Here is a 21,640-nt window from a genome sequence, read left to right as displayed (position 1 = left end):
GATTTCTTCTCATAATAACTGATATAAGTGTTTTACCACCAATGAAGGGGAAAGTCCTTATGATATTCAATTCGGGACCATTAAATAAGAATTTGTGTAACGGACGAATTATTTTATTGCTTAAGCCTTTCAGGCGGCTTTGATGAATTTTGTAAGATAAATGTGGCAAAGGTTTCCGTTTCGATATCGATCTTGATCTTTCATCTACTCCGGTTGCTGTCCTAAAGGGCCAGCTGTGCTCTCCCTGTGAGTCGCAATTCTGCTGATTTTTATTTCCTGCACTGCACAAGCCGGGGCGAACAATTTACTTTGATCAGCTTCGGGTGGCGCCTTTCAAAGAACAGGATTAACATCTTAGGGGTCCCTCGGCTGGCGCGCTCTTCTCGGCTGCCGGCGCTCTCTTTCCACAATACAAGTTGGCAGAAAAGGGTTGAAGCACTTTATTACGCCCCTCGGCGCGCGCAGGGCCCGTCCCGAGTAATTGATGTGAGAGGTTGGGGGCGGCACTGATCTGTGTCGCCCCTGACGGATCGCCCTCCCAGGGCCTCCGCCTCCGCCTCCACCTCCGCCGCTGCTGATACGGCCTTCCGCCACCGCACGTCCCGTCACCGCCGCCGGCCGCAGATAAGGCGCCAGCCCCTCAGCGCAGATAATGCTCCGCTAAAGACTTAACCCGCTAGAGCCCGAAGGCGTCCTGCCAACCATTTCTTTTTCCCTCTTCTTTTTCCTTCCTTCCTCCCCTGACGACGGGAAAAGCATTGGTATCCATTTCGTACCACTTATCCCACCCTTCCGACACCATTGTTAAGGTGGGAGGTACGCAAGACACCACGTGGAGGGAAGAAAAATCTCGCATTCCCTCTTAGTCTTACCTCACTTTTCAGAGAGACTTTTAAATACATACATATTTTTACTTCTTAGTGTAAGCGAGGAAGTATTAAACAATATAACGGAACATAAAGAAAAACTGACAGGTCACAACAGAGGTACTCAGACATGGCTAAGAAAAATCAATCGCCGGAAGCTGCCGATCAAGATGTTCCCATTGAAACCGTAGCGTCATCACAAACCCACCACTGTAGAGGTCGTCTACGGTAGGCCATTACACAACGAAGAAAACGTAGTAAATTTGTGGACTGATGATAGGAAAAATCTACAGGAAGAATAAGAAAGGGGCATTAATAGGATTTAGAAGAAAAAAATATGCAGCAACAGTGTAGTTTTCTCTGCCTCGTGATGACTGGGTGTTGTGTGATGCCCTTAGGTTAGTTAGGTTTAAGTAGTTCTAAGTTCTAGGGGACTGATGACCATAGATGTTAAGTCCCATAGTGCTCAGAGCCATTTGAACAGTGTAGCTTACTTCCGCGGTATTTTGATGTAAGCTGGATAATCAGTGTAATGTTACAAATAGTATATGGGATTCCACCTGGAATTAAATCAAACTGCTGAATATTGGGCCGCCACTGTACAAAATACTTCGTTTTGACTACGTGGACCATCGGAACTTGACTGTTTTGATTTGCAGTAAGAAATAGAAAAGACGATGTAAAACAGGACTGAAAAACATACCTATGCGTCATCGCTAAAACTCAAGCTGAGCGCAGTAAGAAAATGTTAGGTACCACGTTTACTTCTGAAATTTTATACCTGTCGTGTTTTCAAGCATCTAGTACATTAATTTCAGTCTGAGACAAGTATCCTGTCGTCTTGGGAAAGTATACTGATAGCCTCTGCATTGAAGTATGACTATTGTCTGCACATGTCTGCTGGTCATATCATTGAGCTAGTACATTATTCCACTACCACATCCTTCTAACATCACCTTCATGCGAAACTCAGTTTGCCCTTTTCTCACGTGATATCCTGCGAACTATGATCGAAGGGCAACAGGTGGATTCCATATTCTGAGGTTCCCGTAAAGAATTTGACACGGTGCCACACTGCCGACTGTTAATGAAGCTACAATCATATTGATTAGGTTTCCAGGTATGTGAATAGCTGGAAGACTTCTTAGTTAATAGAACCGCAACGAAGTGGCCAGGTTGTAGTGAGATGCTGATCCCCATCATTCACGGACAAACATCTGCTTTTCTGAAACTACTGCAGATACTGACTTACGTGCCGGAGGGAGCAGTGGAGAGGTGAACCTGCAGAGAAAGCTGCGCTTGGAATGGCGCTTACAAAGCGCATCTTACCCAGCGCATTGATTGCATTTATGCAAGGAGGTATTAGATTGTGCCCGGCCCAATCTCTGACGCTTGGCGCGACATTCGTTGATAGTTCGCCAATACTAGTCTTGATCTCTTTGTAGATAATTACAAGAAAGTTATATTTACTCACGTCCTATAGCTCGATAAGGACTAACGTTCCTGCTGTGCACTACAACTGCACTCCTCAAAGTGTATTAATATTTTTTAGTCACTGTAATCTTGAAGATTTTTGAGTTATGCTCCTAAATAGTTAGCTAAAATCGAATTATTTGTCTTGCAATGGTATAGTTTGACTGAATTCTGTGAACATTGTCCCCTACCGTCACACCCAGTAATAACTGTAATTTGGTTTTACTGCGATTTGTAGTAGGAATTTATTATAATAGAAGATGACTTATTTACTATGGTGTGTATTTCGACTGACAAATTATTTCTCTTAAGTTACGACTATTACCTCCTTTAAGTCTTATTGACTGTACATCATTACCTTTTCCTATAATTTTACTTTTCTCATAAGTTGTGCGATATTTTTCGTTATGTTACTAGCTGGTAAATTTTGGAAAAGTACTTCAGATGTTTGTAGTTCACAGGTCTTATTATTTATAAAACCATTCACCATCATTGTTTGTTCCTGGTCGATGCAGGTACAAATTCTATCACTCGTAATGGCCCATGATATAAATCAAGTTTGACACACTGGTCCCAATTTGATTGTAATGAAGAAACAAGGACATCAGAGTGTACTTCATATTTGCTACGTATCTGAATTTGTAAATGATGAGGGTAAAAGAGGATAACTGCATTTCAAATGCAATTATTTCTGCTCGTGGTGTCGTACTACGCGTAAGAATCAAATGGAACATGAGCTACCGTGTTTTCTCAAGCTCATTCTTTACAAAATAAGGAAAACATACATAACGGATATTAAGCAATTAGATTATCAGGTAAGTGAGATGAGCGAATTAAATGTCTGTGGAAGATTACTGCAAAGAAGTAAATACCAACATCTTTGCGATGGAGAACAACTGAAAGGATTACACGATACTGTGTTATTCCACATTAGGATGCGGTCTGCCTTCGGACATGCATGCACTTCCGAATGAACAGGCACTGCGGCGACTGCAGCCCTTATGAAACACATGAAATATATTCGCAGTTGCAAATTTAGACAAACATTGTTACACGCGTGACAGGGATGAACATCGACTGATGTGTGGATCTTCTGCAGAGGTGTGGCAGGTGATTCAGAAAATACTTGCCTTTATTTTACGTACGTTCCCCGCCTTCCCATTGCACCGAAGACGCATCTATTCACAGATGAGACTTATTTTTGATGTACGAAGACCAACGCGGTCAGCTAGATAAAAGGCTATGTATCTGTTATTTGTTGCACGAAAGAAAGAAGAGTATTATTGATGTTTGAACATTCCTACAAGATCGCTTTACCTTCCTCATTCACAATCCGCGATATCGTCAATACTGTGCTAACGTTTTGGGCAGTGCCTTCTTCGACCGACCCCCCCTTCTCCCATTTATGTATTGTTTGTTACTGATGCTAATTGCTTATCATTATTTTTCGCCTGGAGGGCGTCATATTTGACCTAATTTGTTTTTTATTTTGGTAATGATAAAAAAGTGGTAAGGCGATCTCTCGCAATAAGCGGGAAATCGGGGTTCGAGTCCCGGCCCGGCCCAAATTTTCATTGTTGACATTCCATTATAGCTGAAGTTTTATCATATTCGCAACTGCGAATAGATTTCATTTGTATCGTGAAAGGATTGGCGCGAAACGATGCTAACCCTCAATTCAAAAAGATTAATTTGGGCGCATTATCAGTTCGCACCACGTCGTGTTCAGTGGTATTTCCTTATATATTGCTAGAAAGATATATCTAATACATAATTTCTTTTGTCTAAGTGCATTTAAATTATTTTCTTTGAATTTGACCGAACATATAATATGAAATATCTCAAAATACGGTCTTGTGGGTTAGCACTTCCTTCCTCCGACGCCTTCAGACTCAGTTGTCATTTGATTTCTTCATTCACGTTCCTACTATCACTCGAGGATCATCACAACATATCGGGCGATCTGTTCATTTCTAAAGTCAAACTGTTCTTCTAAGGCTACAATTTTTACTTGATCTCAGTATCAAATTTGACAGAATTTTCGAGGTATGTGATAAAATGCTAAGATTTGTATACGATCTCATTTTGTCATTGACACTTATTTTTAATGTGTGAATGAAAGTACAATTATGAACTTTTTAAAACCTAGTTTGTACGCCACACCTTTAACTCCCCTTCCCACTGCTAGAAACAGACCTACAGACACTCTTGTTAATACAAGACGTGTTTCTGAACCGAATTTCATGAACAGCTACTTTAAACTTGTTCATAAAAGGCAACCTCTTGTGTTGTCTTTTCTGTCTGTATCAGTCTTCAGTTACTTTATCCACTGGTGTATCTTTATCCTCATATTTTGTCCATGAAAGCACTTTTTCAAAATACTCTTTCCATTCATTCATACTGAAAAACTATCTATTTACATTTCTGCATGGTGATGTGACGTGTGTATGTGGCCAATGAAATCACAGTTACCAACATTACATCTACAATTCCCAAAGACTTAATACGGTGAAATTACGAAGTTGCCTATTCTGTTTCGCGAAGTACAGAACTGTCACGATGATGCATTCAGAAACTATGGAAAATACGGACTGCGGTTGCTGGGAAAAGGTTTCAAGTGGTAGTTATGAGATTAACGACTTGTTGTACTGCGCGATCTCTTTGCTTCAAGTAAGGTAGACTATAACGGCGTCAGTGATGACGGAGAAGAACGGGGGAAGGGTAGATTGTGAAATCCTCAGACCAAAGGACTACTTCACACTTTCACTTTAAACTTCTTTAAAAACCAGAAAACGAAACATGAATGGGAAATATGCATCTTGGGCATTTCTATGATCGACTACACACGCGCCAAGGTCTTCTTTCCTTGGATTTCACTCTTGTTCTTCACTGTAACATTTTGTCAAATATCATATCTGCGCCTGTCGAGATGAGAGTTCAGTGTAATAATTATTTGGGTTGTGGCTGAGGCAGGGATTTTTTTCCATTTTGGGTCTGGCCCGCTAGACGGTTGCAAAGTGCAGTCACGATTTTGTCGACGTTGGACTGTTGATGACTGGAAACATGTTGCCTGGTCGGACGAATCGCGTTTCAAATTGTATCGATCGGATGGACGTGCACGGGTCTTGAGACATCCTCATGAATCTATGGACCCTACATGTCAGCTGGCGACTGTTCAAGCTGGTGGAGGCTCTGTATCGGTGTGGGACGTGGCCTGACTGGAGTTTCAGTGAGCCCCCCGTGTTAGTAATTTACAATTGGTCACTACCCTGGAGCTGGTGGTTTGGTTTTCTCCATTCTACGTAGAGTGTGCTGTGGGGTTTAGAGACTTTCCGTTGACTTCAAATATTCCTCGAGTACAATTATTTTCATAGAAGGATAGGCAACCATCGTTAATCGTGGCGGTGTCGAGAGGAAATCTAGATCTGCTCATAAACATTTCCCTATAAATTTGTGTTGCCATACATCGCACGATTTGTATCACGAGCCTCATGGCGCTAAGAGTGCAGTGATTTCGGCTGCTGTCGTGAGTGAAACACTGTGCGGCACTACATTTATGGCGAGTAGAAGGAACGTTCCAGTGTTACGGCTGGCTACTGTACGACAGGGACATGATGTAAGTACGAGGGTCGTCCATTAAATAATGCCTCATCATTTTTTCTCAGAAGATTTTTATTCTTAAGAGTTGAAATTTGTTGACAAAATCAGTCAACATTTTTGTTACATCTGTTATTTTTCCACATAGCCTCCGTCACGTTCTAAGACTTAACAAAAGCATCGTGTAAGAGCGAGTATTTCCTGTTGGTAAAATTTATCATCCCATGCTCGAAGGCATGTTTTCGTTGCATGAGATACACTCATATCGTCTTAAAAGTGTGTCCACGTAGTGAATCCTTAACTGGCCTAGACAGATGGCTTCAGAGGGAGCCAGCTCTGGGTTACAGGGTGCATGAGGCAATGATTTCAAACTCAGATTGGCAATGTGTTATCGGCTTCTGAGACTTGTTTGTGGCCGTGTAAAGTCTTGTTGGACCAAGATTTCTTTTGGGTTCTTGTCAGACCGCACACGTCAGAAACGGTTCTTGAGTTTAATAGAGTTTCACATGTGCCCCTGAATTAATTGATAAACTGTTATGGCAACAGATTACCCAGGTTTCGTTCCTGTAACGATCCATGACAGAAAATCGTGCCGATTGGCCTCAAACTGCTCCAGTAAATGAGACAAAATGGCTTTCCTTTGAATCTTGTAGACTGTTGTGAGCATTCGTGGAAACCATCTTGAACGCACATTTGAAGATCCAGTTGTCTCAATCATTACACATTTCTAATGTTGAGCTATAGCTGTTCAGCCAATTGACGAGATGTGATGCACTGATCTGCACGAAATAAAGTATCCACGCCATTCACCATGTCGAAAGCAATGTGTAGGACAGGACGTCTCGAAAGTGGTTGATCACGGAACTCAGTTTCTGCACTTCTTGACGATTTTACTCTTTTTTCCCATGCCCCAGCAGTACTCCTGTCAACTGCGTAATTTCAGTACACTCCACATAAGCGTTTGAATATGTTTACCACTGTTACTTTTTACGTAAGGAAGTATACAATTGTAGCACGTAGCTTGTAATGAGTGCCTCGTCGAAGTTTCACATGTATCCAGAAGAAACATCAGATTTGACGTACCTAAAAGGATGTTTCCGTATTCATATTAAAGACTGTAAAAAATAAGGGAAGCTATTTATTGAACGACCCTCAAATACATATATAATGCATGACAAAAAAAGGAGCATCTAGAGGTGGAGAAGGAAACAAAATGAAACTTCATGGATTGAGAGGGTATGTGATATTACTGCAGTAGCAATAAAATCGGGTCAAATTGACAAACAACCTAGTAGTAGAAGCCCACGTACCATTATCATGTTTCATCTTTTATGGCCTGGATTTATGCACTGATTTGGTTGGGAAGTGTTATGAAGCAGTTGTATCCTCTCCTGAGCCAAGCCGATCAACAACTGTTGTAACAGGTCCTTGATAATCCAGATCCTGGGAATGGGACGGATTTGATATCAGAGCTGGCCCAACGTATGTTCTATTGGAGACATATCTGGGATCTAGTTGGCCAGTGAAGTACCTCAAAATCACGTAGACGTTTCATTGACACGTGTTCCGTATATGGAAGAATATTGTCCTGTTAAAAAAAAAAAGAGAGGTAACACGAGAGGACACGAGAGGACGCAGCATATACGGGACGTACTGACCATTGTGATGTCAGAGTTCCCTCAGTCACTAGCAGTCTTGGCATAACGTCCGATCAATGGTGCGAAAGAAGACTATTGCAATGAGTAGATTACTTGTTGTCGTATAGGAGCAGATGTGAAGGGATTACGACGTGCTTGGTGCGCAATACGCCACTCCTCTCATGTGGTGGTGAGACGTAGTCTATCGGGACCTTGACGACGAGTATGCCTGACTTCAGGTTCCCATACAAATCTGCATCTGTTCGCTTTCACACCCAAATTCTCCACAAATATAGATGTTCCAGGACTGACCAGCTGGTGCAACGCAAACGTATAGTGGACAAAATTGACCCAGAAGCAAATGAAAATAGTTCAAATCCTCCAGTTGGACCAAGGTTTTCGTGAGTTTTCCTCTAACCATCAGGCGAATGCTGGAACAGATAATTCCATCTCCACTTGTGATTTCCTCTGTTCCACTCCCACCCTGTTGAGAGTTTTTGACTCAAAAGTCTTAAGACTTGTTTGATGCGGCCTGCCACGAATTCCACTCATGTGCCAACCTCCTCATCTCGGAGTAGTACTCCCATCCTGCTTCCTCAATTACTTGCTGGATATATCCCAATCTTTGTCTTCCTCTACAGTTTTTACCCTCTACAATTTTTATCTTCCGCAGCTCCCTGTTGTACCATGGAAATTATTCCCTGGTGTCTTAAATAATGTCCTACCAATCTGGCCCTGTCCTACCAACTTGTCGCTTCTTCTTGTCATTGTTTTTCATATTTTCCTTTCTCCGCGAATTTTGTGGAGAACCTTCTCATTCTTTACCTTATTAGTCCACCTAATTTTCAACATTCTTCAGAACCACCACATCTCAAATGCTTCGATCCTCTTCTTTTCCGGTTATCCCACAGTCCATGTTTCACTGCCATACAGGGCCGTGTTCCAAACGTACATTCTCAGAAATTTCTTCCTCAAGTTAAGGCCCATCTTTGATACCAGTTGACTTCTCTTAGCCAGGAATGCCCTTTTTGCCAGTGCTGTTCTGCTTTTTATGTCCTCCTTGCTCCGTCTGTCGTGAATACTTTTGCTGCTTAGGTAGCAGAATTCCTTAAATTTATCTACTTCATGATCACCAGTCCTCATGTTTAGTTTCTCGCAATTCTCATGTCTGCTACTTATTACTCTCAGTCCATATTTTGCACTCATTAGACTTTTCATCCAGCACATTCTGCAATTCTTCTTCACTTTCATTGACGATAGAAATCTTATCGGCCAATCTTATATTGATCGCTTTTCACCTTTAGTTTTGATTCCAATCTTGAACCTTACTCTTATTTCTGTCATTGCTTTTTCTATGTATAGATTGAACAGCAGGGCAAAAGACTATATCCCTGTCTGACGCCCTTCTTAATCTGAGCACTTCGTTGTTGGTCTCCCATTCTTAGTGTGCTTACTTGGTAGATGTTGTATATTAACCGTTTCTCCTGGTACATTACTCCTATTTTTCTCAGAATGTTGGGTATCTTGTCTAACGCTTTTTCCAGGTCAACAAATCGATGAGTACGTCTTGATTTTTAGTCTTGCTTCCATTATCAACCACAATGTCAGAATTGCCTCTCTGGTGCCTTTACCTTTTCTAAAGCCAAACTGATCGTTATCTAACACATCCTTAGTTCTCTTATCCATTCTTCTGTGAATTATTCTTTTTAGAAACTCTGATACGTCAGCTGTTAAACTGCTTATGCGGTAACTTACGCACTTGTCGGCTCTGGAAATTTTCGGAATTGTGTAGATGAAGTTTTTCCGAAAGTCAGATGGTATATCGCGAGACCCATACTTTCTACGCACCAATCTTTTCAAAGAAACCAACCCGGCATTAGCCTGGAGCGATAAGGGAAATCACGGAAAACCTACATCTGGATGTCCGGACGTGGGTTTGAACCGTCGTCGTGTAATTTCAGATTCTAATATTGGATCTCCTATCTCTTCTGTACCGTCTCTTGTTTCTTCTTCTATCGCGTCATCAGATAATACCTTCCCCTCTTATAGGCCTCCGGTGTATTGTTTTCACCTATCCGCTCTCTTCTCTGTATTTATCAGTGAAATTCCCATTGCCTTTAGTTTCACCGAAAGTTGTTTTCTTATATGGTGAGTCAGTCATTCTGATCATCATTTCTTTTCCGATGTCTTCACAGTTTTCATGCAGCCATTTCGCCTTAGCTTCCCTGTACTTCCTATTTATTTCATTCCTAAGTGAATTGTGTTCCTGTATTCCTTCGAAGATTTTTGCACTTTCTTCATTCACCGATCAACTGAAGTATTTCTTCTGTTGCCCGTAGTTTCTTTGCATCTGCGTTCTTTGTACCGACGATTTTCTGTGATTGTCCTTTTTAGAGATGTCCGTTCCTCTTCGACCAAACTGCCTACTGAGCTATTCCTTATCGTAGTGTCTATAGCCTCAGAGAACTTCAAGAACAAGTACCTCTTCATTCCTCAGTACTTGCGAATCCCACTTTTTTGCGCATTGATTCTTCCTGACTAGTCTCTTAAACTTCAGCCTACTTTTCATCACTACTAGATTATGGTCTGAGCCTATATCTCCTCCTGGGAACGCTTTACAATCCAGTAACTAATTTCGAAATATCCGCCTGACGATGATGTAAGCTGACTGAAATCCTCCCGTATCTCCCGTGCTTTTCCAAGTATACCTCCTTTTCTTGTGACTTCTGAACAGAGTATTCGCTATAACTAGCTGAACTTTATTGCAGAGCTCAATTAGTCTTGCTCCTCTCTTATTCCTACTACGAAACCCATTTTCTTCTGTAACTTCTTTTCTGTTCCTTTTCCTACAACCGTATTCGAATCCCCATGATTATTAGATTTTCATCTCCCTTTACGTACTGAATTACGCGTTCAATAACGTCATATACTTTCTCTATCTCTTCATCTTCGGCTTGCGACATCGGTATGTATATCTGAGCTATCGTTCTCGGTGTTGGTTTGCTGTCGATTCTAATGAGACGAAGCCTTTCTCTGAATTGTTAGCAGTAACTCACTCTCTGTCGTAACTTCCTATTCGTATCGAATCCTACTCCAGTTATGCAATTTTCTGCTGCTGTTGGTATTGCTCTGTACTCACCAGATCAGAATTTGACTTCACTGACTGCCACTATGTCTAGATTGAGCCTTAGACTTTCCCTTTTCAGATTTTCTACCTTTGCTACCACGTTCAAAATTTGACATCGTACGTCCCGTCTCGTAGAATGTTATCCTTACGCTGGTTATTCAATCTTTTTCCACGTTCACCACCTCCTTGTCAGTCCCCTCCAGAAGATCTGAGTGGAGGACTTGTCCGGAATCTGTCGCCCATGGAGGGAACATCATGACACTTTCAATTGCAGGCCACATATCGTGTGGCTACACATTATATGTCCCTGTTTGTTTGAAAAGAACGATGTCCTGGAACAGCCATCGTGTTCTCGGGGTTTGGGAATGAAAGGTGCAAAAACAAACAATAAGAAAAATAAAATGACCTACCTGTCCTGGCGGGCGGCGACGGCAGCGGCTTAGCTGGCTCTACGCTGACCACGACGTCTTGGCCGGCGCCCGCGGGCTGCAACACAGTGTACTGCTTGGCGTCATGGCAGGCTGCAGCCGTGCCGTTAACAGCCCCGGTGGCAGCGCCGCCCTTGAGCACGGTGTAATGGTGCGCTGCTTTGCTGGGCAGGCCACTGCCGGAGCCGGGCGCTTGCGAAACCGCCTTCAGGAGATCAGCGGCGCCCGGCTTGCTCGGCTTGGACTCGGGGCCCGCGCTCGCACCGGGGTAACCCACGAATGTGGCAGCTGCGGGGAACGGGCCCAGAGGGTCCAACGGTGGAGGCACCTGCCCAACATATTTGCCAATGCGCTGTTCTTTTATTCGTCTAGCAGCTGGTGACAGGATAACTGGACTATGGTAAGACATCGGGAATTATTTACGTAGTACTGGAACGAGATAAAGGGAACAAAAACTATAGAGGAAGGCAAGGATTGAAATACATCCAACAAATAATTTAGTATTTTGGATGTAAGTGGTACACTGAGATGAAACGCCTCGCACGGAAGAAAGGCCTTGGCCGGCCGTGTCGAATCAGTCGTAAAAGTGTAGACTAAAAAGAAAGAAAAAAAGGGGTGTACGTGTACTCTCCACCCCTTATTGCGGATGCTCTCGGCTGTTAATCACAAGATTAGGTTTCCGCGATGATGTAACACAAATAGAGGTAACGCTTGGGTACAAACCCATATGTATATAAGTTATTCAAAACAGATATCACAACTCACAATATTTCATCTTTCCAGTTGTTCCTGGCAGTTGGTTCCCTCTTGAAGTTTATAAGTCAAGTGACACGTTAGCCGTGTCCTTGTCGCTATGCGTCACATGGTATGAGAAAATTTTATATTGGTGATTTTTTCTGTTCAAGTAATTCGTTTTCATTTTTGCGTGTAATGAACATTCCAATAAAATCGACATACTTATGAAATTTTCATGATTTTTTTAATTTTTAAAAATATTATTGAGTATTGTTTTCCATTATCATGCTTTTATATGCTTGTGTTTTGAAGCGATCCATTAAAAGTCATTGGAAAGGTGCCATAAATAGTGCTTTCAGGAAACAATGAGAGGGCGTTAAGAGAATTCGCAGAAGAAGTAGTAAACGAGGGGTAGATCTAGTAAACTACACGTGCTCATTGTACAGCACTCCAAAACTTACGTGCTGATGGACAATTGCTCTTTTCTATAGACATTTAAATAGTGTATGGAGGTATTCAAATACATTTTTAAAAATTCAGCTATAATTATAATAATGTAAAAGACGAACATTTCTGAAACGTCTTGCCATTGAAAATGAACGCAGCCAGCCTCTATCACAAAAACATCTATTTTACTGGTAACCAGTTTTGGTCAGTTTTTGACCACCATGGTATGACAGTCTGAGGATGGTCAGAAACTGACCAAAACCGGTTATCACGATAGTAAATGTTTTTGCGGTTGAGAGTGTTATTGTACATTTTTTGAGTACTTCTGTCAAACCGCTGCTCTCCACGATAAATGTTCTCAAAAATTGTGTCTTGCCCTTGCTCTGATGGAAGACGAGTGTTACTTCAGACACTTTCCGAGGATAGTAGTGTCTCCTAACCAGGTAGAGAGCAGGCCCTGGAACCAGAAAACTTGAAGTGTGTCACGTATGTGTAACCCATAAAAACAAATCAACAAAAACTCTGTGTGTGTGTGTGTGTGTGTGTGTGTGTGTGTGTGTGTGTGTCTGTGCACTAGATACACTGTGTCAGGGGCACGAAATATATGCCGCGTGCAAGTGAGCAGCACTTGAGAACTTATTTATCTCAGATTATTCAAAAATGTATGTTTTCCTTCATAAAAATACCGTTAAAATTATTAAGGGTCTATATTTTGCATTATCACAATTCCTGAACGAAAAACAAAACAAAACAAAAATATTGAACGTACTAACTACGCTGTAGAATTCTCATTTAGTAATATCAGTCAAACAGACAATGTAACTGAACTAACGGTTGCAGATGTAAGTCTTCGGAAGAAAGGAAGGAGGATAGCAGGTTTTCAAGCCTCTTCGACGACGAGATCAGAGATGGAGCATAAGCTCGATAGGGCAAGAATAAAGTAGAAAATCGACCGTCTCCTTTACAAAAGTACCGACACGACCTCCTCGTCGAACTATGTTTGAAAACCACGTAAAATTTCAATATCGATAACTGGAGAAATTTTCAATTCCACTCCTACAGAAAGCGAGTCTATTTCCTTAACCACTTGCGAATATCGTTTGTTATGTAACCTGATGCATTGGTTGCGCATCTCAATGTTTTGCTGTTGATATTATTTTCTAATGTATTCATTAACATATTATTTCTTGCCAGAATACACCTTCTTCTTTTCTTTAGTGGCATGTAGATCCTCCACCTTTCTGGGCTGCCGTCATTCCCATCTCTTATGGTTTCGTCGTTTTTCAGTAACACTTTTGACATTCTGTGATTTAATTTCAGTTATCTGCTCATTCTTATCATATATAAATTCTTCTACCATTTTCTGCTACAGTCTATTTTTTCAATAAAAATGACGGCAATCACCATCTCTTTCGTGGTATGAACGATTTATTTTTACGTACCTAGTTTCGCTTTTAATCCAATCTTCAGACGGAAAAGTACTATGCAGAATAGTACTTTTGTCGTGAAGAGAATGTCTTTTATTTAAAATAGTGTAAAACACGGGCTTTAATTTATCTGAGAAAATGAATTCAGCTTCTTATGTACTACAGTTCTTAATTCAGGAAGCAAACGCGTATGTGTACACTGATGAATAAACATATATGAACAAAAAATGCTCTATTATAATATTTCTCCAACAAATTATATTTTTGTTAGCAGTGAATTATTAGACACAATAGACATGGAACACGCTTTTCTTCGTGGCGTTATACTCATAGCCAAATGCCATGTACCAAATACCATTTCAAGAGCTTCTAGAACTAGAATTGAGGCCTGTTCTAATGTAATGTGTAGGAGCCTTGGAATTAATGATAGAATTCTGCAGTGTTGTCCTGAAATACTTTCCAGTTGTCTTATTCCGACGAGGGGACAATGATCGAGGATGTTACGCCGTGGTCAACACGCTGGACTCTCACTCTGAAGCTTCGGGTTTAAAATCCCTGTCCTGCCATTCAAACTTCTGTGATTATCCTATGTAATTAACTTCAGTCCGGAATAGTTCCTTTGGAAAGGACACAGCAGATTTCCTTTTCAGTGCCTGTGCCCTGTCTCTCATGGTCTCATCGTCGACAGAGCGCTAAACCATTATCTTCAGGCTTTCTTTCCTGTTGTTATGACGAGTAAAATCTGCAGCTAGATGCTAGAAATGAATCAGAGGAGCTTTAAAGGGCTGACGGGAGACTTTAGATTTGATATCTCTTCGGGGATATTTATGTCAATATACTTGTTTATTTATTGGAGCAGTTCCCTGGTTGACCACAGGGTGCTGAGTGTACCTCGTTCTAGATATCTTCACTGTAGAAAATCTAGATGTGGTTACAGGGAATAGATCACGGGACGTTAAATGTTGGACCCTGTATCTGGGGAATAAAATGCGTTTTTGTTTGGGTTAATATTTTGTTTACTGCATAAAATATATGAAAACACAAAATCAGAGACAGGATGAAAGTCAGTGAAAGATTACTGCGTGCTCCACTCGAAGTGCGTTAAAGAAAATTTCTGAGCGGTGTAGAATGTACGTCCGACTGACGACTGGCGATCGACAGCGTTGTGCTCTCTGTGTACATACAAATTTCCTATTACGATGTATCTCTCCGAGGTAGTCGACGAGAGATGATTATGCGGAACGAAAAGTCAAAGGATCTCACAATGAAAGCCATTCATGCATTAAAACAGCAAAAATTAAATGCAGATTAAAATAAAGTTTTAGATTAATTACCGGAAAATAAGCTGACGACCGTCGTGGATAAATTATCAAAGAATTCCGCCGAATGTTTGAACCGTTGCGAAGAAGTGTCTCCACTTTGAAACAAAAGTTGCGCAGTGAAGGCATTGTCTCAACGTTTTAGCTGTACTAAATATGTGTTAGTGATGACAAAGTATAGTTCGGTTATAGGCTACAGAGGGCATCTCAGGAGGAATATTCCATATGGAGGTATATCATAGGAATGATCATTCGAAGCAAAAAAGTATAGTAAACATCGACTGTAAAATTCATTCCTTCGGTACTGTGCAACAAGTCTCTTCTACTGCAAGCTCTTTGCTTCCCATATTTTGAGAAATCGTAGGATTAAGCAAAACAAGAAAAAAATTACCTAATAAACATGGGCTGTAAAGTGCGTACCTTAAGAGCTATGAACATTTGTTCATCTTCACTACTGTGAATCACGTCTCTTCTACTGAACAAGCGCTCATAGCTGTTACTGTGTGCGTCTTAGAGTCCACGTTTACTAACTTTTTTGTTTAGGATGATTGTTCCTGTCTTACACCTGAGTATTGACCATTTCTCCACAGTCACCCTGCATAATTGATTTAAAAAATTACTTTCAATAAACGGTACTTATTAATGTAGCCCGCTGCTGTGTAACGTCCCATTGAACTGAATGCCAGATAAGTGGTTTTTAGACACTGATAGTCTCTTGGTTTGATTTTTAATGAGGAACATCATCGGAAACTCCAGTTACTGTAAAAGCACAAATACCTTTGTTGTGGTAGGAGTGCGAAATGCTGAAGTTGCCGCCGAGTTGCTGGGGCTGAAAGCGGACGTAACGGAGGCCGGGGACGCCGTCGGCTGATGCTGCCCATCCACCGCTTTGGGAACCGCCCGTTCCTTAACGTCGCCTTGCGCCGTTACGGTGCCGCTGGCCCCGGCGGTCGCTGACGGGTCTGACATGTCGATTTCCAGCTCGTTTGACGAATCATCGACCAGTTCGTTGAAGTCTGGCTCGTAGCGTGGCTGCGAGAACTTTGGACCTGTCGTGTCGCTACCGGCCGTCGCTGTGCCCACCTTGGACTGGGCGCTCGCACACTCGTTCTCGATCTTCAGCAGGTTCTCCAAATCTCCACCCCCGCTGGAGCCAGCGCCGTTGGCTTTCACTGAAGGAGTCAGGTGTGCAGGATCTTTGACGATCTCGCCCGTGGACGGCAGCAGGACTGGCTTTACGTCCTAAGGCAAAGCAAATTTCATGTAACTAGGCAAATCTCATGTTACGTCACTGAGATTTATTATAAATGGGGATGTAATAATGGCAAGAAACAGATCATAACATACCACAAGGTATACATAACAGCAAGCCCACAGTTCTTGCATGACAATTACATTAACCACATCAGTATTTTGAAACTTCTTGCAGTCGTCAACATAAGTATTCATCAATATGTCAGCAACAAATACATTATTGGGCAACACTTAAGGATGAAAGCTACTTTCGCATGATGTGCACTGTCAAGTAACACAAATCGATGAAACTTGAACCACACATAGAAAGAATTGCTACGGTGTTGTACAGAAGGCATCTGCACGAAACACGTATTGAGACCAATTGTAATGAAATTTTTATTCAAAGACAATAATTACACTGAAGTCATCACGATTTTGATGGTCCCCAGGACAATGTAAAAAACGGGACAAGTTTCTTATTAGGGTTTGTGATTACCACAGACGACAATGCATGCCCTGCAACGTGTTCTCATGCTGGGCACAACTTTGATAAGAAGTTGTTGTGGTAGAGCATTCCATTCCTCCACTAGCGCGGTTGACAAATGCTGGACGGTCGTTGGTGCATACGGACGTGCAGCAACAGATCTCTCCAGGGTACCACCATAAATCGCTGTGACTTCAGTGTAATTATTGTCTTTGATAAGAGAGTCATTTCTGTTTGCTTTATCGCGTGTTTCTTTCAGTTACCTCCTTTAGGGAGTGTTGCCATTGTACCACTTTTGTGATTTTACATATTATAGCTCAAATAGAAGTTACAAAATTATTTAAACAATGCTGTCCTCATCTACAGGATGCTGTTCTTGGTATCTGATTTAAAGAATGGAAATTCTGAGAAAAATAAACACACTACAGTTAACGAAATCTTCTTGGGCTTCCATCCGGGTAGCTGCGTCGAAAATTCGCAACGTCTCAATGAGTGTCATTCTTATCATCTTCTTCGCCAGAAGATGATGATAATGACACTGTCGCGAATTTTTGACTCAGCTACCCGGATGGAAGCCCGAGAAGATTCCATCAGCAGGAAAGCCTACATTCACACACTACAGTTAATTTTCCACGCATTGCAAATAGTACAAATTAGGAATCCGGTTTTCTAATAAGAACCAATGGATGTGAAAATTGTACCTCCCTAATAAACTACACTCCTGGAAATGGAAAAAGGAACACAATGAAACCGGTGTGTCAGACCCACCATACTTGCTCCGGACACTGCGAGAGGGCTGTACAAGCAATGATCACACGCACGGCACAGCGGACACACCAGGAACCGCGTTGTTGGGCGTCGAATGGCGCTAGCTGCGCAGCATTTGTGCCCCGCCGCCGTCAGTGTCAGCCAGTTTGCCGTGGCATACGGAGCTCCATCGCAGTCTTTAACACTGGTAGCATGCCGCGACAGCGTGGACGTGAACCGTATGTGCAGTTGACGGACTTTGAGCGAGGGCGTATAGTGGGCATGCGGGAGGCCGGGTGGACGTACCGCCGAATTGCTCAACACGTGGGGCGTGAGGTCTCCACAGTACATCGATGTTGTCGCCAGTGGTCGGCGGAAGGTGCACGTGCCCGTCGACCTGGGACCGGACCGCAGCGACGCACGGATGCACGCCAAGACCGTAGGATCCTACGCAGTGCCGTAGGGGACCGCACTGCCACTTCCCAGCAAATTAGGGACACTGTTGCTCCTGGGGTATCGGCGAGGACCATTCGCAACCGTCTCCATGAAGCTGGGCTACGGTCCCGCACACCGTTAGGCCGTCTTCCGCTCACGCCCCAACATCGTGCAGCCCGCCTCCAGTGGTGTCGCGACAGGCGTGAATGGAGGGACGAATGGAGACGTGTCGTCTTCAGCGATGAGAGTCGCTTCTGCCTTGGTGCCAATGATGGTCGTATGCGTGTTTGGCGCCGTGCAGGTGAGCGCCACAATCAGGACTGCATACGACCGAGGCACACAGGGCCAACACCCGGCATCATGGTGTGGGGAGCGATCTCCTACACTGGCCGTACACCACTGGTGATCGTCGAGGGGACACTGAATAGTGCACGTTACATCCAAACCGTCATCGAACCCATCGTTCTACCATTCCTAGACCGGCAAGGGAACTTGCTGTTCCAACAGGACAATGCACGTCCGCATGTATCCCGTGCCACCCAACGTGCTCTAGAAGGTGTAAGTCAACTACCCTGGCCAGCAAGATCTCCGGATCTGTCCCCCATTGAGCATGTTTGGGACTGGATGAAGCGTCGTCTCACGCGGTCTGCACGTCCAGCACGAACGCTGGTCCAACTGAGGCGCCAGGTGGAAATGGCATGGCAAGCCGTTCCACAGGACTACGTCCAGCATCTCTACGATCGTCTCCATGGGAGAATAGCAGCCTGCATTGCTGCGAAAGGTGGATATACACTGTACTAGTGCCGACATTGTGCATGCTCTGTTGCCTGTGTCTATGTGCCTGTGGTTCTGTCAGTGTGATCATGTGATGTATCTGACCCCAGGAATGTGTCAATAAAGTTTCCCCTTCCTGGGACAATGAATTCACGGTGTTCTTATTTCAATTTCCAGGAGTGTATATCCCTAGGTATAAATATATATACTAGTGTGGCTATAAGGAGCTGTTCCATATTTTAGTTATAACATCAGTATTTGCGGGCCTTTAGTATAACTTTTCCCTAGTTCGCCCATCCCTGTACGCTTAGCATGAGTCTACATTTTGCATTTCATGCATCTGTTTCTTCAATTCGATCTTCCTCACAAAATTCGGTGTAACATTCCTCTGTTTTACGAATGAGTTTCTGTGGTAGCTTCCCCGTTGAGTTTCCAAGTTCTAGATTTCATCTCCTTTGCTTGGTTAGCTGTTCCTTGCGTGGGCTACTCGTGAGCTCACAGGATCTTGGCTAGGCCTTGAAGTTTTGTTTAGAGCTTTCATTATTTCCCTCGGATTCGAAGATATTTCATGCATGGACGCACTCTCCCACATTTTACCCGCCAAGTCTTCCTCCCCATCCAAATTACGGGGCAATCCGTTCCGTTCAGCAATGACAAACGCAAGTTTTTCTTAAGTCAGACATGCTTAAACCGAACATCATCTCTTCAGGTGTAAGAATATGCTCCTTCAATTCGTTTTCAACTTCGTTGAAAAACACTGTACTGCAGCCAAAACTTTTTATTTCCTCGTTTGCGTTTTGTTTTATTTTCAGCGCGTCTCTTAATTGTTGGGTTAGGCACACTTTACATATACGCTATTAATTTAATCTGTGGTTCTCAGACAAACGGTTACCAGATTTCAACTTAGAACGCCTGATGCAGTTGGAAAAGATCGCAAATGTATCAGCTGTTGCGTTACGATTCAATTATTTATGAGTAAGCAAGTAACTCTAACTGTCTTTGGTACGACTTTGAAGTACACAATGAGTTGATAAAATGAGAAACGAATATTGAGAAGCGCAGAAACGACTTTTCTTCCTGGTGCCCCTAACAGTAATTATAGGACGTAATATTAGTTTCATTTCCACAAAGTGTTGCCGTTCAGCTGATATAAACTAAATTGATACCGCGGACATGGGAAAGGAATGAAACAGACACTTTCATTTTGCCACGCGAGTTTAGCAGAGCGGTGCCGGCATGGTAGCTCAGCGTGTTCGGTCAGAGTTAATAGATCAACAACGAACTTAAAAGGGTGTCTTACGGCGTCCGCCCCGGTCAGATGAAACGAACAAAATGAAATTTCTTTTTTTTAAAAAAAGCGGTCTAAGGCGGTGCAGTCATGGACTGTGCAGCTGGTCCTGGCGGATACTCGAGTCCTCCCTCGGTCATGGGTGTGTGTGTTTGTCCTTAGGATAATTTAGGTTAATTAGTGTGTAAGTTTAGGGACTGATGACCTTATCAGTTAAGTCCCATAAGATTTCACACACACTTTCATTCGCTTAACATCAGCGTGACGAGTCACATTTTTAAAGTAGGTGGACCTAAGAAAAATGGTTCAAATGGCTCTGAGCAGTATCTTAGGTCATCAGTTCCCTAGAACTTAACTACTTATACCTAACTAGCCCAAGGACATCACACACATCATTGCCCGAGGCAGGATTCGAACCTGCGATCGTAGTAGTCGCGCGGTTCCGGACTGAAGCGCCTAGGTGGACCTCTTCGGTCGGTCTGTGCGCTCAGTACATTTGTCTGCAGCTGATGAAAAAACCTTGAGCGGTTGTTTTTTTAATAGTTACATGTACGTCAGAGTTATCAAGTAATTACAGTTCGTACAAAATTGGGACACATTTTTGCTTGTAGAGACTGTAGTCGACAGAACGGTACCTGCTGCTGCGGTGAGTGCTGGGCAGCGATGTGCGGCTTGATGTCCTCAGTATTTTCCGGAGACGCCAGCTGGTGCTGCTCGACCTTCTTCTCCTCGAACAGGTTCTCGAAGGCGGGCGGCGGGTCTGCGGGAGGCCCGTAGAACGAGGCGCGCGGGCCGGGCCACGAGCCGGACAGCGACTTGAGCGCCGCCTCCGTCTCGCGCACCAGCGCCTCGCCCTCCGCCTCGTGCTCGCCGCCGCCGCCCCCGGCCGCCGTACCGCCGGCGCAGCCCCCGGGCGCCGCCTTGCGCTTCTTGGCGCCGCTGCCGCCGGCCGCCGGCCCGGAGCCCGCGCTCGCCGCCTCGGCGCCCGCCGGCTCGCGGCGGCGTCGCTTGCCGCCCCCAGCGCCAGCGCCGGCGCCGGCGCCGCCCTCCTGGCCCTCTTCACCGCCGCTCATCCTGCCGCCCCCCTCAGCGCGGAGTCTCTCTTACTTCTGCTGTTGCTGTTCTTGCGCTACGATCAATCGATGCTGCTACACCAGACGTGGAGGCAAGCTGAAACTGATAATAAAGTAGTCGCAGTGGATCGATTTTTTAAAAATGCCTAAATAAAATTAATAAGTGTGGAAGTGTTGCTCTACTATCAAAACCTGCTGTTTGTGAGATACAGCCATACTACAGAGGGGTCCAAAAAAAGGTATCCACTGTTTAAAAGTCCATAACTTGCAAACTAATTGACGGAGTTGTCTCATTTTTGGTGAAAGTGTAGCTTAAAGTCCAGCTTAAAGATATCACTGTAGGTGTTTGAAATGGTCACCATTAACACCCACACACGAACGATGCCGCCGAACTGCAGCACGAACTACTGACTGCTACGTGTTCAGTTGGATATTTGCACATGAATGTACGATGGATTCTCGAAGTTCATCCGATGTGCGTGGCTTTTGTCGATAAACGACGTCCTTTAGTGTTCCCCACCGGTAAAATTTCAGAGGAGTTAGCTCA

The 21,640-nt window shown here is 43.4% G+C and overlaps 1 protein-coding gene across 1 annotated transcript in view; it reads right to left on the bottom strand.

Moving 5' to 3' along the window:
• LOC126232606 (trithorax group protein osa-like) overlaps nt 1-20,865 on the bottom strand; it is a gene marked incomplete at its 5' end in the record, with an annotated part of 313,958 nt that extends 293,093 nt beyond the window's left edge. The window contains 3 exons of the mRNA XM_049942808.1: nt 11,111-11,456; nt 15,834-16,298; nt 20,656-20,865. Of these exons, the coding sequence (XP_049798765.1) occupies nt 11,111-11,456; nt 15,834-16,298; nt 20,656-20,865 (1,021 nt within the window). The remainder of the gene's footprint in view (nt 1-11,110; nt 11,457-15,833; nt 16,299-20,655) is intronic.
• Nucleotides 20,866-21,640: the final 775 nt, after the last annotated feature.

This window comes from Schistocerca nitens, chromosome 1 (genome assembly GCF_023898315.1).
Source record: "Schistocerca nitens isolate TAMUIC-IGC-003100 chromosome 1, iqSchNite1.1, whole genome shotgun sequence".
Taxonomy (NCBI): Eukaryota; Metazoa; Arthropoda; class Insecta; order Orthoptera; family Acrididae; genus Schistocerca; species Schistocerca nitens.
Note: the sequence above shows the minus strand (reverse complement) of the source record. Positions and strands in the feature narration are given on the sequence as shown.